Raw genomic sequence first — 15350 nt, forward strand, 5'->3', positions numbered from 1 at the left:
AGTGTATGTTGATTTAAAGAGTAAAAAATGTCAAAATTTGTCCTTAATTTTAATGTCAAATTGTTTTCTTACCTTGAATGCAAAAAAGGCATACTCACAAAAGCTTAAACTGCAATAACTATAATGTGTATATATACAGTCATTTACTTTACATGTAAGATATCAGGTAGCAAACTAGACCAAAATTACAAGGGGTTGCTAGGCATTAAAATTATCAATTTGAGTTTTATTAACAATGACTTAACGTAATGACAAGTTTATATCAGATAATATACTTAAATGAGACTCAAAGTAACAATATTAATGAATATCTACATGTATGTATCTTATTTTGAATTGGGCAAAGAACAGACCCAAATCTTACCAACCAGCATACAATTGTTGAAAACTGGTTAATTCTTTGGTTTTGTCAAAGTTAGCCAAAATGTGTGTTGATTGGCCAATAGTTATCCAGTAATTACTATTAACCAATGAAAATTATTTAAAAAGGCAAACTGACCAAAAGATAACCTATGGACAACTAAGTTTTTATACCATGGGCAACAGTATAAAAATTCACGCAGACTGTACATAGCATGCGTATGGATAAGCAAACTAATAGGGAATATTTTCTGTTTATTTCTGGAATGGCAATGGCCTATACAACATGAACTATGATAATATTTATCTAATTTAAAACATGATTTATGAAAGACAGTATTTTCATGTTGTCGACAAGACATATGACAGGATTTTCATGTCAAAGACATGACATGTGACAGGATTTTCATGTCATGTATTTATACATAACAGGTAAACAAACATGTTGGAGGGGTGTACCAGCAACATTGATATAAAGTCATCTTTGTATTAATCTTTATATTAAGAAACTTAAATATTTCATAAAATAAGCAAAAAGCCAACATGTTACGAATTGTGCAAATATGATATTGGATGAAACAACAAGCAAATACAGCATGAACATTAAATGCTTAACCCTAGAACAAACTTAGTATCCCATCAACTATACTTATACCAAATATTTCAAATCCAAACTTAGGCAATATTTGGCAAAAGAGCACCATTCATTATGAAATTTACCAGCATTCTCTACTTTAGATAATTATCTAAAATAGAGAATACTGGTAAATTTCATACACTGAAGTTAACAAAACAAAAAAAAAAAAATTTGCTAGAAAGGATATAAAATGTCATTTTGTTGTAGTTTTTCAGAAAAGCGTGCCAAATTGTATGCAAAAAGAATGTCATTTCGGAGATGAAGTTGTTAAAATTGTGTCCTAGTCTTGTTGGTGCTGATGTTTGATCTGGATGTGAGAATGGGTTGATATTTCAGAACAGTGAAAAATATCAAATTGATATTTTCATTGACTGAAGCAGTGAAATATATTTTTATTTCACTGATATATTTCTATAAACCATTGGAAAGCAATATTTCTATAAACCACTGGAAAGCATATAATTAATACTCAATCACTGAATAAAATAAAGTCATTTAATAATAACTGGCTGTAGTGTATAGATAACTTGTGAAATTTCTTTGACTAGCATGTGTGGTGTATATTTGCCATGCTATTAATAAGTGTGCAGTATATATTTAAACTTATGTTTTTCTTAGCTTGATATTCATATACATAAATGTTCCTTCCAAATTGACATGATGGCAAACCACCTTAATATACATATTCACCCCTTCAAATTAATTAATGAAATTTATTAGTCACATGATAAACCTGGACCAACAAATGCATGTTGAATTTGATTCAATATATTTTTTTTCACACAAAGTAGGTTATTATCGAGGATGGTCCTAAGCTGATTTAAGCATCATGTCAATTGCATCATCATTAAATGAAATCAAGAGCACTGTAATGGAATGCCAACATTTTTTCAACCAAGGGGCGGATCTCTACATGTTGCTAGAGATTGTACCTGCCACATACAAGAAAACGTGAACTAAGTTTCATTATTACTGCAGTGGTCAAAATTAGCACAAGCCCAACACCAGCCTGGCACTAGTAAAAATTTGCTAAAAATTATCAATTTCATATAGCAGAACTTATTAAAAATATTGATGCAAACTATGGTGTATACATTCAGTCTTATGCAATAAAGTCAATGACTGCATTTAGATTTTCAACCATTTAAATCTTTGCTTGCTGGCAACATAAACTAACCAAGGTTATGGCATTACCATGACTTTCTGACAGGCAAAACAAGTGGTCAAGGATGAAACATTTAAAGCCTGATTATTCTTTTCGACAAATGCCAATTTTGCAGCAGGATGTATGTTAATAGGGGAAAAGTAAATGCTGCTCATTCATATCCACACTGGTCTGACCTTCTTTTGACCCTAAATGACCCACAATCACGCTGATTCTCAATTTCATGCTGACGGTAATTCTGACAGAGTTTAATGAACATTGGTCAAACACTGTTGAATTTCTGAAAGAAATTTTCTTTTTGGTGATTTGACCTGATTAGATGAACACAAATGAGTTTGTGATAGGAACAAGAAACTTTAACATATTATTCCCGAATATTTGACCTTGTTTTTTTTACCATGTTCACAATGGTCAAGATTAAATATCATGCTAACAAATATTCTGACGAAGATTCAGATAAATGAGATAAAAACTGTTTTATTTAAAACGCAAAAAAATCAACTTTTATGCAAAGTTGTTAACAATACCAGAAGGACCACCTGTGTGGTGGCAAAAACAAGCTTTAGATAAATTTTCCCCTTAAAGGATCAGGTAAAAGTAATTTACAGAATGAAATATGAATGGGCCATTTTGTAAGGTATATGAGTCTGTTCCAATATTTTATAACAGAGATTATATTATATCAAAATCATTTCAAAAGTGATGAGGTTGAATGAAAATTGCAAGGAAATACGTTAAAATATCTTTAATATTAATCGTGTTTCATTATAATATCTTTTTTAGCAAAAAAGGCCTAATAAGTAATTTTAACAACATTTCTTTCCATATGAATAATTTTATTTTAGTTCATAAAAAATGTATTTGATTTTCATCTCTTATAATCCGAAACAATGTTCTTGTAATGTAGCTGCAGTTTCTACACCTACATATTTGGCCGATTGTTCAGAACTTTGTTACAGATAACAACATTGTTCCAAGTCATCTTTATTAACTTGCAAATCGTTACTGCTCTATGAGTCCAACGGATACATTTGAGATAATTTGAGATCTGCTGTATTTCTAACAAGATTTGAAACAGCTTTTTAAGATCATATCTAAATATGTGAGCACATTATCCAATAAGTCAAGAATGAAAGTTAACCACGACGTCATAAATCACGTTGTAAGCTTTAACAAATTTCTGAACAATCTGCCCATTGACTTTCAAGAAAACAAACTTAAAGATTACACACACTTTAAATACATGTAAGCATCAAATAGATGAACATTGAACAAGTAAGATGAACACAGTCACTGATTTCAGGTCAGTGGAGATAAAATAATAGTACCCTGGTGTGGGTATGCATTCTATTTCAAGCCAGATATTTTTGGAACTATAAAGCAATTAAAACCAAATCATGTACATGCAAATGATATTCACAATGTTGAAAATTGCTACATGACTTGTTAAGTAGTTTATCCAGATAATTCCACTGGCTCAAAATTTAACATTTCCACAACTTGAAGAAAACATAAGCAACATGGAGCAGTTGTTGCATTTTTAAAACAGAACATAAATTAATGTTCAGTGTAAAAAAAACTGTTTGTTTACAACACTTATGATCACACTTCTGTACCTTCATTGATATCTGTCCTTTGCGTGACAGGATGAGCACTTGTGTTACCACGAAATCTAACAGTTGAGGTAGAATTTCCCTCGTTTCCCCCTATTGCACCATCAGTATTGGAATGTTCAGGACTTTCTGTTCCTGACTGCAACCTTGTTTCTGATTGGCCATTATCACACAACGTTGACTGTGTCACACTATTCGCTTCTAATTTATCAGTATTTTGGGACTGACTTGAAATACAGTCAGTGTCATTAGTATTACTATTATTTAAATTGCTTTGATCCTGGCCATTTTCAAAATAAGAATTGGAATTAGTATTTGAACTGCTTTCCTCCACAGAAACATTACTTTCCAACTCTTCAGAGTTTTGCACTGTTCTATTATGATTCATTTGTATGACCTGAATTTCTTCCTCTAAATTATTCAGGAGTTGCTGATCAATATTAAAACCATCCACTCTTACATCATCAACACCTTCGAAAATCTCATTCAATATTCCGTGATCTAAATGATTATGCAAAATATTTCGATTTTGCACAACATTCTCTTCTATTTCAGCAATAATGTGTCCGTTGGCTACAGGGTTCTGATTACCAACCCCTGGGCTACCATTTTGGTTATTCGCTCCCTGAGGGTCTGCAGTCCCTGTGGTGGTGGTTTGACCCCCCGGAGAGGGAGTGGTCGTATTTGCCCCCTGGCCAAAACCAGAGTTTCTGTTGATAATCTGCTGTACTCTCGCCTGCTGGAGAATGGCTGGTAACTCGTAGTGGTGGAAAAAGTACACCATAGAGTGCTGCGAATAAATTGTGCAAAATAGTGAAATTATATACTGATAAGACTATCAAGCCAGTTATAAAGATATAAATGTTGTTTTAACAAGAATTTTAAAGGGACAGGGTGCTGCAGAAAAGGGACAGGGTGCTGCAGAAAAGGGATATGGTGCTGCAGAAAAGGGACAGGGTGCTGCAGAAAAGGGACAGGGTGCTGCAGAAAAGGGACAGGGTGCTGCAGAAAAGGGACAGGGTGCTGCAGAAAAGGGGCAGGGTGTTAAGGGTAAAAAGGGCACATTGAATCGGGTTATGAAGAACTTGAAACTTTATGAATTCGGCAGAAATGTTAGAAAATGTGTTTAATTGAAGTAATAGGAAGGTTTCAACTGCCAGATATGCCAAGTGTTTATGTATTTATAATCTAATTATATGTCTTAGACAATACAAACAAAATCTTTGACTGTCTTGAGCATATAATTGTATGGAGGCAGAAGGCTACCCATGCTTGTCTCAATGAGGGCAGAAGGGTGCTATTGAAAAAGGGACAGGGTGCAGCACCCTACCATAACCACTCAAGTAAAACCCTACATAAAGGAAAGAACTAAACATGCTGAGCTATGAAAGTAGTGTTATTGGTCAGATATTAAACATTAATTATTAGACGTTATCCTTTCATCAATAAGAACAAAACACTTATTATGGTAAAATTTGATATTTTTAAATGTTATTTTTTTTTTTAAATGCCATGAGTCATAATCATTATGAAAATCAAAACAGGCTACATGCATTCTATTTAAATCTATGATGCTTTGAATAGGTTGTCCTTAGGTTCAATAAAGGGACATGCATTTTTTCCATTCTTTAGATTAAAACATTATCCTGTGTATAAACTTTATTTTACCTGTATGAAGAGCCAGGAAGTGAACAGAGCGAGGCCGCTGTACTGACCATTGAAACGGTAGTGGTAGGCGTAGAAGGCAAAGTGGTACAGGTAGAAATACCTGAAACATACATAGAAGTAACGTGACATCTAGTTACACATAGAACAGAATATGTTCAAGAATGACATTAAGAGCATTAGAAAGTATAATCATGATTTCCTTATGGTTATTAACCCGTATTGTTCATCTTAACTTAGGGCAAAACTCAACAAACAAGCACACGCTGGACTGGCAAATAATAAACAGCCATTATGTGCAAGATGATTATCTGACTTGATTAGTTTAGAAGGCTAATGGTTGGGAACTTGGGAGCCTTTGTAGAAAGTTTAAATGCAATACATGAAGCAGTTGCTGAAATATTGACCTACACACTATAACATGCAAACCAGAATCTCTAAATTGAATAATAAACGGTCATAATTTGCATTTCATGCAAGATTTATTTTAATACTTGATTCATTAAGTAGAATGAATGGATGATAACACATGTCTACAGTTATATTGCAATACATGTAGAATATACTGAGATACTGACTTAAATGTGCTTACATGCAAAATCTTAACTTGATTTTAATTTCAATAATCAAGGGCCATAATATGCATTTTATGCAGCATAGAGTTATCTAACTTGATTAATTAAGTAGGTAGAATGGCTATTGAAGACTATTGAATAAAGGATCTATGCAATACATAAAGTCGTTGATTAAATATTAAATTATGTGTGCTTACATCCAATTATTACCCAGAATAATAAACAACCAGAAAAGTGAATCAACAAGCTAATTTATAAGTAAGAGTTGAGACTTGGTATGCAGATGTGTACAATTAAAACATGATGAGAATATCTCAAAAGCATTATGTCAGAGATTGAAAGTTGAAATGTTGAAATGTGTACAACTCCAACACCAAGGCTATAAAAATAACTTAACATTTTTTCTATGAAAAAGAAAATTGACAGAATAAATTCCTGTACTAAGTAAAACATTAGACAATTAGTACAAAGATAATGCAAGTATGTGCTTACCTTAGCCAATGTCTCTTACTGATGTTCTGGTGACAACATATGGCATCATACTGGTCAGCTATCCATACAATCAGAATAATGTAGAAAGCTGTAGTTGTGTCGTTGAAAAACTCGGACATAATTGCCTCCATACCTGGAAAGAACACAAGAATGTGAAAATGGCATGAAAATGAATATCGCTCCATTTCCCAAATAGTACACAGAATATATTCATCTTAAAAGATTTTAGAAAATACAATTTGCAGAACTGTAATTGAACTGTAAAATATATACTAACAAATGCCAATTTGAAACAAGCCACTGACTATTGCTAGCAATACAATAATTCTAATTATTTCATATACGTAGCTTGCATACTTTTTTAGTTATCAGGCAAATAATTGACAAAAGCTTCCCGATCATTACACATTATCAAATACTTAATTAAATGAAGCTAAAAGCTTAAATCCTTACCGACAAGTGCCAGTATGACAGTGAGAAGCGGCGCGGCAGGGAAGGCAATGGTTACATTCATCTCCAACATCTGTAGGAGGTCCACTGTAAATATACACCAAATATGTCAGGGTTTGACGATATAGGGAGCCTTGGAGTCCCAGACTCCTAAATTTGGGCCCAGGCTTCTGGATATTGCAGTTTGGAAGTCTGTCAGACTCCTTGTTTAGACAAAAGGCAAAATATGACAGTAGCAATAAATGCTACATTGCACCTATATACATGTATGTAATCTTGGGATTTCCTGAAGACTAATAAACTTGCCAACAAGTAATGTTTTGTAGCTAACTAGCTTCAACTTCTTCATATGCTGAACACCTTGATTTTGACTCTACCTTCTCAAATGTGAAAATGTGTAAGTCTGTACAAACACAATTAGAGTTTAACACTGCAAGAGTGCCCTTATGTTGGGTTTTACAGAGTACAAATTATTGTATATGCTACATTTATTAAGACGCTTGAAACAATCGACCAAGATATGCCGCCATTGTGATTTATTTTTTTCCAATCTATTTTTTTTTAACTGTCATACATTAACAGGTAAACCACACAAGATCAATTATTATTAATTAAGTTTTAATTTAGGTTATCAATAGATTATTCAATATAAAATCAAATATACAGCAAATTTCTTGGTGTGGAAACCATACCAAAATGCAACTATCACTGTTAAAGAAGTGTTTAATTTGTATGACATTAATGTCAAGTTTTTATTTGGTCGAATATTGAAACTACATAAATATTTATTTATTTTTTAAATCCACTTACCAATGAACATAAATATCTGGTGATGGGAGTATCTCAGCAGTGTAGACACAGATACAGTCTGAAAGTACATAAATCATCGGAATGTAAAGATAACCAACGAGCCCTTGCTATGCAGTCTGATATATTATATACACCAGGGTATGATGACCACACCATCATTGCCACCAAATAGAGATAATTAATATATCATTTCAATATCTTCAATTGATTCTTGAGAATATATTAGAGGTCACATACAATGCATAAATATTATGTACTAGTATAAATCATTTCAGGTAAAATTACAAACAAGTTACATCGCCTCTATTAATAAAATAACTTTTAATCAATTCAAGACCAATAACACATATTAAGGACCAAATAATAGCTACAGATCTGACTTATGTATTAGCTGTGAGAAATACGTACAAAGACCAGCATAATGAAGGCAGCAGCCACGTAAGAACTCCTAGCCATCCACATACTGATGAACCGGTAATGATCGCCAGTCACAACATTCCGCAGAAAACCTGTACACAATAAACATGATCTCATATTATAGCAAATCAGCTGATCACTTTCATTGTTGCATAGCTGGTAGTGTTCTGTATTATGGGAAATTTTCTGTATCATATTGATATCTATTTTACTTATCCCTTCAACAATTACAAACAACGAATAAATGAGAAAAATTAACCAACTGAGTATTATATAATACCCATAAAATTTCAGGATGGAAACCAGCTGCTATGTAAGACAGAGGGACAAGTAATGCTACAGATTCAAAAAAAAAACGCTGAACATAGCGTAAATATGGTCAGGATAAGTACTGTAAAGTTTTTTCTTGAAACTCAAGTCTTTATTTATAATCTTGGAACTAGATGTAACCATAGCTTATAACAAACTGTTATCTGACATTGAAGTACCTTTATTATCTTCCTGTTCAGCCAATTGTTTGATGCTGGACATGAGGATATCGTCATATCCCAGGAACTCATCCAGAAGGAACCGGCTGAATGGATCTCCGAAACACTCATCTCGCTCTGGGTCTGTCAACGTAGAGAAATAGGAAATGTTTTTAGCCTGTACCAACTAAATAACACCAGATATAGAATCATGCTAGTCCATTTCCTAGGTTAACTTAAGCATAATTTATTTCAAAAATATGCATGGTAAAAATTCATATATCATGTAAAAGCCTATAAGGATTGAAGAAATAGCTGAAAAACTAACTATATTAAAGTTGAGATCTGTATGGCGTTTTTTATTAAAATTTAGAAGCCTCATCAAAGCCCCTACCTAGTAGAGATACACTTATTGAACTTTTTACTTATTCATATTAAACAGTTACTGTACGATCAAAAGGGCACATTATAAGACAATATATTTTAGAAACCAGGTGTTCATACCGAGTGTAACCAGCATGACGGTGATATTGAGCCTTTGTCGGGTTTTAGGAGATAACCTCAGAAATCCGTACTCCAGAGCATACTCCACTATGTACTTTTCCTCTGGCCAAACTGTGGAAACATCAACAGGAACTACATGTACAGCTTGTTTTATGTTTCTTTATAAAAAACAATCTAATCAATAAATCCAGGGCTCGTATTCATAAAGTATCTTATTGAATAATTTTACCTTTGTGAAAATCCACTAGTTTTGACAATGTTTTATTTTAAATCCCCTCTGCATTCAAGAAACTTATTCATATAAATTCCTAATTTAGATCATTTTCTATTATAAAGTTCAAAATTCAACCCAAATTGAGTTATGAATACAGCCCAATAGTCTTTATAGATCTGTGTGGTAATATACTAAAGTATATTAATTATTCACATGAATAAATTGATAAAATTTATTAGTTAATACAATTTGTATTCAAGTACCAGTTGCATGGCTAAATATGAGTCATTATGACATTGATTGATGTCAAATGTAACTTTACAACATTGGCCTATGATCTAATAAAAGAACAACTTGTAGAATACACACTTTATTTAAAATTATTATTTAAACCTGTGAAAAAGAACCAAATATAAATTGTACCCACCAACTTTAGCCAGCATTTCAAGTTCAGTGAGAGTTTCCTTCATCTCGAAAGTCTGCTGATTGTTTTCCTCTACTGGGGGCTTATCCCCATCACTGACATTGGCTGATGTGTTGGCAAAGTCCACATGTTCTGTCTCAGTCTCCACTTCTTCTTCCTCATATGTGTCACCCTATAAAAAATGTTAAAGATTTGCAAGCAGGGCTTATAAATCCAACAATCTGCCTGTTTTGACCAATTTTGACAACACTGTACAGATTTCAGTATAAACAGAAACAGACTTAAAAAAATCGTCTGATTTTGTATTCATAATTTCGGTCCAAAATGGTTAAGTTAGTAGAAAATGTATTACACAAACTCCTTCACACATTCTTAAATACCTAAATGAACATGTCATGATAACCAATAGACTGAAGCGACCAGTGCTTATCCGTTACGATGATCAATCATAACCTGTTAATTTGCTCCTTTATACCATGTTAAAATAAGGAAGATCAAAGTGTACACAATTATGTCATATAACAAATTGCTAATGCCGCAGATCATTACATGAAATTATGCTGTTGCAATGGTTTAATACGGTATAAAGATAACTTTATAAGCACACGAAGAATGCCAAAAATTCTTGTTTTTATTGCTCAAATTTTGCTGACTTTATTTATATTTGTTTATATTGCATATCTTTTGGATCTTGTTCTCTTTTGGATTAAATATTGGAATGGCTCAACACAATATTCTTGCGATGTTTATAGAAATATTTTAAACTTTTATTTGCATTCAATAATATTTTTGTGAGTGTAACCAATATCAATATATTCTATTTTCAAAATATATATAAAAAAAAACTTCCAGGGTCAAGGAGCATGGGGCATCATCCAGCATGGACGGATTGAGTTTTAAATGCTAGCAACAAAGAGAAGGCTATGACTAGTGCTCCAGTCACAATTTGAAAAGGGCACTTAACTAGGTCAGACATGGCTATTTTGATGTGCATTGAATGAGCCTTAATGGGGCAGTTGCAAGGTCAATGTTCAATTTGTATTGTGTATGAATTGTAACTACTTTCAATACTAATAGTTTGTTATGAATACCTTAACTGTTATCTTTACTTTAGAGTCAAAATTATGTATTCATTATTGTTATACTTATTTCTAAAAAAATCACTTGAAAATATGTCAAATTAATATCAAATATAGTTTAAAACTTAAAGCCTGCCTGTTGTGTAAATCCATTAATCATCAAAGCCTGCTCTGTCAAACAAAAGGGCACAGGGGGGCATAGTAACTGTAAAATAAGCAGGTTGCCGAAAAGGAGTTCCCCACCCCCACTTGCTATTGAGGCCTAGCTGGAGATTGGTATGACAATACCTCAACTGATTTAGAAAAAAACTAACAACAGACGAGCTGCAGATGAACATGACAATTGTATTTGTTTACTAAAAAAAATGTAGTAGATATTTAAATTTGGTTCTAATGAGGTAGGAGTAAAAAATACCAGGTACTTGTACCAATAATCAAAACATTTTTCTGCCAAATTATCAGAACTGGTTTTACCTTTTCCTGGGCCTGCTTTTGTTGGCCATTTACATGTATATAAGTAAAGTTTGGTTTGCCAAGCCGCTGGATAATCTCTGCCTCATGCCCATCCTTGGCAGGTGTTCTCTCTATCTCTTCAACCTCAGATAGTAGACCCTCTATGTATGCTGCACTGAAATCTGTGTAAGAATTTAAGAAAGACACATGTAAATAACCCACTCACTAAATAAGTTTATATTTAAACCTCTTATAGACTTATCTTTTTCATAATCTTGAAAGAAACTCTTAACTCTAGAGGAGAAAGGTGTGACTCGCATTCTACACACAAGCTTTATAACAAACATTAAGACAATGCAAACATTTAATTTTTGTGTGCGAAGAAATTGAAAGAGTTAAATCTGATAAAAAAAATTCAATGGGATGAAAATCTACAGGTCCTTTGTATCAAATAATAACCGATATATATATTTATTAAATCAGTATGAACAAAACATCAACTTAACAAGTGGCAAAATAATTTGATAAATCAGTATGGATGAGCAAAATATAATTGATAAATTGATATATTGTCATACAGAACAGAAGTGATATCAATAAGATTTTTGGTGTTTTAAATGACATGTGTTGCTCATTTTGAATGCATTTTTATTGTTCTATTCTTGATTACCTAATCATTTATCTATTTTCAAATGATAAATAGCGATGCGCTGTTGAAATATCATGATATTTTGCAATACATTTTTGCCAGCAATACCCATCCCTACCATGCAGACCTGAATATTCTTTTTCATACGAGTTGACAATGGAGTAGTCGTCTGAGGCATTTCGGACAATCTCCACTCTCAGTATGCCAGTGCGCGGCCAGGACTTCTGGACATGTTGAAGGCAGTTGATTGGGGTGCGAGCAAACACAATGTGAATATATGCCAAAATACCTAAAACTATAAGGGCCTGAAAAATAAACAATACATGTTTTCAGTCAATGTGTTAATGTGTCAGAATTACCTTACAACAAAAAATATTATATTAAAAAAGGATAGTATAATTGGAATTCAAAAGCAAAAAATGATTTTAAACTGAGTAATTAACAAGGTTTAAAATATATTGATAATTTCAATGTCTGTGTTAACCGATCTCAGCACTGATATTCAACAATAACAAAAAGGCTTAAAAAAATAACAAGGGGTTCTCCTTGTTTGTGTACCTTCAACAATATTGCAAATTCTATAATCCGTCTTATAGGTCTAGGAAATGCTCTTGCATAAGCCAATGCAATTCTGTAAAACAGTGCATGAAACAGCCTGTCTCGAACATTCAAGAGAGGGTTGGTTGGTCCTCTTCTTGTGTTCCGTGGAGGTCCATTGTTGTTATTGTTGTTTTCAGCATCTAGATTCTGGTTCGGAGGTGGATTCTGATTCATCTTTGTCCAAATGCATCCAAACTCCCATTGAATTCTGTATTTGTTCATAAAAGTTGCAATAATTAAAAACAATATGAAGGTGATTTAAGCCTTATTCTATTAACCAAACTTGCCATCCAAAGCACACAAAAATGTTTTAGTTAGCTGATGTTTACACGGTTTATTTCTCTGTGCGACAAACCACCAAAATTTTGTTTCAATTAGTAAGAAAAAATCATATATAAAATCAACAATATTGGATTAAAATATTTTTAACAAATACCAAGTATTCGTCCACCTTCTTTAGAAATTCCATTATGATCCTTATTTGATAAATCATACTACGGTAGTTTGTGTTAAAATGAAGCTTTTAAATAGCTTCTAAATAGAACAGCTAATATTTTTCTCTGAAAATAAGCAATTAAACAGCAATATTGAAACTGCACAGTTTTTTTTTACATTTTTACAGCTCAATAGAAAATACTTCAACCCAAAATCTTGTTTAAACAGAGCAACATGTTTATGTTTATGGAAACTTGACTGACAGTGACAACAATTATACCAAGCGTAAAACTTGTCCATTTCCAGCAAGCTTCAAGATAGATCTCATAAATACAATCAAGAGTTCCCACTCACGTAAAATATTACGTAAATCACACATACATTTTTCACCCGGTACGAGATCGCGCAACCGAAAATCATGGAGGCGAATATTAATTTCATTGGAATCCCACATCCCGTTGTATAAATAGACATGACAAATACTATACAGTCCCATCGGCTAAACCGCAGATTCTGCTCGGTGACATCATTACAATGTAGACGGGTTATAACTTTTAACGTCTGGCAAAATGAATGATAAGCTGCTAAACATTGTAACCAATCTACACATGGTCAAAAATGTTGAAAACAGGATGACAATTGACTATTTATAAATACAACATGGGACAGACGTGGATGAAGTCATCCAAAGGGCAGTTCAGAAATGTAACCTGTAGACAATAGACTTTGATTGACAGGGATTGAAATAGTTGTTAAGTTGTGATTTCAATACAAACAAACAATTTGTTATAATGTAACTTTTCAATATTTTTTTTTTAAATATTTATTTATTTCATACCCCTAAAAAATTGCATTTTACCCCCAATTTTTGAACCCAAGGGGTAAGTTTAACCTTGAAACAAATAGTAAGTGGGAACTCTGACAATCGTAACAACTTGGCCATGGCTTAAGTGTTCTGATTGTTGTAAAACTATGAACCATTCCGATTGTTGTAAAACTATAAATCGTTCCGATTGTTGTAAAACTATGAACGGCAGCCTTGCAGGTGCCCTTCATGTATATATCGTTATCTTTTGACAGTATGAAATGAAGAAAAACACATCAAAATCTTACTTCTTCATTGGATATTTATTTTTTTGTGTACGGAACTAATATAAAATAACATTATCTAGTAATATTTCGTGTTTTAAATAACATTATCTGGTAATATCCCTGTTTTTATAATATTTTATAGACCCCAATATGCTTTTACCCAGAATCCTGATCATAAGAACTACCCACTTTTGTTACAACACAATTTACTACCCACTTTTGGTACAACACAATTTGTATGTGAAGGATTTGCCATATCAAAAATCGTAAAGAAAATCTGTCAACGTACAATTATTTGTAGGATACCTGTAGGATGATTTTGGGTTCTGTATAAGGACTTGTGCCCTTTTTAAACCCCTCTTCGTCTAAACTTGTTTCGTCACGATCTATCTTCGGAGCTCATAAAAACTTATCGTGTAAAGGTTGTTGGTAACAGTTATGAGTATTTATGATTAAATTACAGCTGTCCATAGACAACGTTGATACAGGTCTCAAAACTGGTACAGCATGTCTCCTTGCCAGTGGCGGTCCAACCTTACTTTAAACGATTCAACATCTTCAGCATCTATCACATGTTGAGGCAAGTCATTCCACATTTGTATAACACGACGAGAAAACTGGTGCTGGCAGAAAGTGGTCCTAAATCTGGGTTTTTCAAGCTTTAAGTTATGCCCTCTTGTTGATGAAGCGTAGCAAAAGAATCTTTCAAAGTCACAATCATCGATACCTTTTACAATCTTAAAAGTCTGTATAGCGTTTGACTAAGAATATACTATAATCTAAAGATTAAAAACATTTAAACCAAGGAACCCTTGCATCATCAAAAACACTTCAAAGCATTATGCCAAATATTGTTTCATTCGTGGAAGCAGTGACACTGAACTGCTCGCTTGTTCACAATGTTTATAATGTCTTTCAAGTTGACACATTGCCTGAATATGGCTATGTTTCGTGGCAAGTGTTTGTCACATTGAAGGGACAGTACGATAATGCGTGTACATCTGCAGTAAGTTCAAGGTAGAATACGACCTTAGAGATCAATTAACTTTATTAAATAACCAAAAACTACACAAATTTACAAACCTGTCAATTTAACCGGAAGTTGCTGCTTATATAATCTCTATAGAAGTAACTATTGATAAAACATAAAAAAAATCATAGTCATTAAAATGAAAAAACATCATAGATGTTATACAATATTTTTTATAAATAAATTGCAATTAAGTTTCAATTTCCAGTCAAATTCAGC

At 32.9% G+C, this 15350-nt stretch overlaps 1 protein-coding gene across 3 annotated transcripts; it reads right to left on the minus strand.

The window, feature by feature from the left end:
* Window positions 1-602: 602 nt before the first annotated feature.
* LOC128214166 (membralin-like) lies at window positions 603-15214 on the minus strand. Of its 3 annotated transcripts, XM_052920491.1 has the most exons (13): window positions 15185-15214; window positions 12533-12782; window positions 12093-12279; window positions 11347-11507; window positions 9797-9965; window positions 9156-9266; window positions 8673-8795; window positions 8176-8276; window positions 7768-7825; window positions 6961-7044; window positions 6508-6640; window positions 5444-5543; window positions 603-4565 (listed from the first exon to the last, which is right to left on the minus strand). In XM_052920491.1, exons 2-13 carry the CDS (start codon window positions 12746-12748, stop codon window positions 3765-3767), a joined length of 2244 nt encoding a protein of 747 aa, XP_052776451.1. In that variant the 5' UTR covers window positions 12749-12782; window positions 15185-15214; the 3' UTR covers window positions 603-3764. The 3 variants fall into 3 exon arrangements, with proteins under 3 accessions (XP_052776451.1, XP_052776449.1, XP_052776450.1); XM_052920489.1 differs by lacking the exon at window positions 15185-15214 and having other exon boundaries at window positions 12533-14369; XM_052920490.1 differs by lacking the exon at window positions 15185-15214 and having other exon boundaries at window positions 12102-12279; window positions 12533-14368.
* Between the last annotated feature and the right edge of the window lie 136 nt (window positions 15215-15350).

This window comes from Mya arenaria, chromosome 13, assembly GCF_026914265.1.
Source record: "Mya arenaria isolate MELC-2E11 chromosome 13, ASM2691426v1".
NCBI classification, from domain to species: domain Eukaryota; kingdom Metazoa; phylum Mollusca; class Bivalvia; order Myida; family Myidae; genus Mya; species Mya arenaria.

Coding starts and splice junctions, on each gene's coding strand:
- LOC128214166 (XM_052920489.1), bottom strand. CDS start 12,796: ATGAACAAATACAGAATTCAATGGGAGTTTGGATGCATTTGGACAAAG. Junction 8,796..9,155: donor CGTCATGCTGGTTACACTCG/GTATGAACACCT, acceptor CTACGTTGACAG/ACCCAGAGCGAGATGAGTGT. Junction 5,544..6,507: donor AGTAAGAGACATTGGCTAAG/GTAAGCACATAC, acceptor TGTATGTTTCAG/GTATTTCTACCTGTACCACT.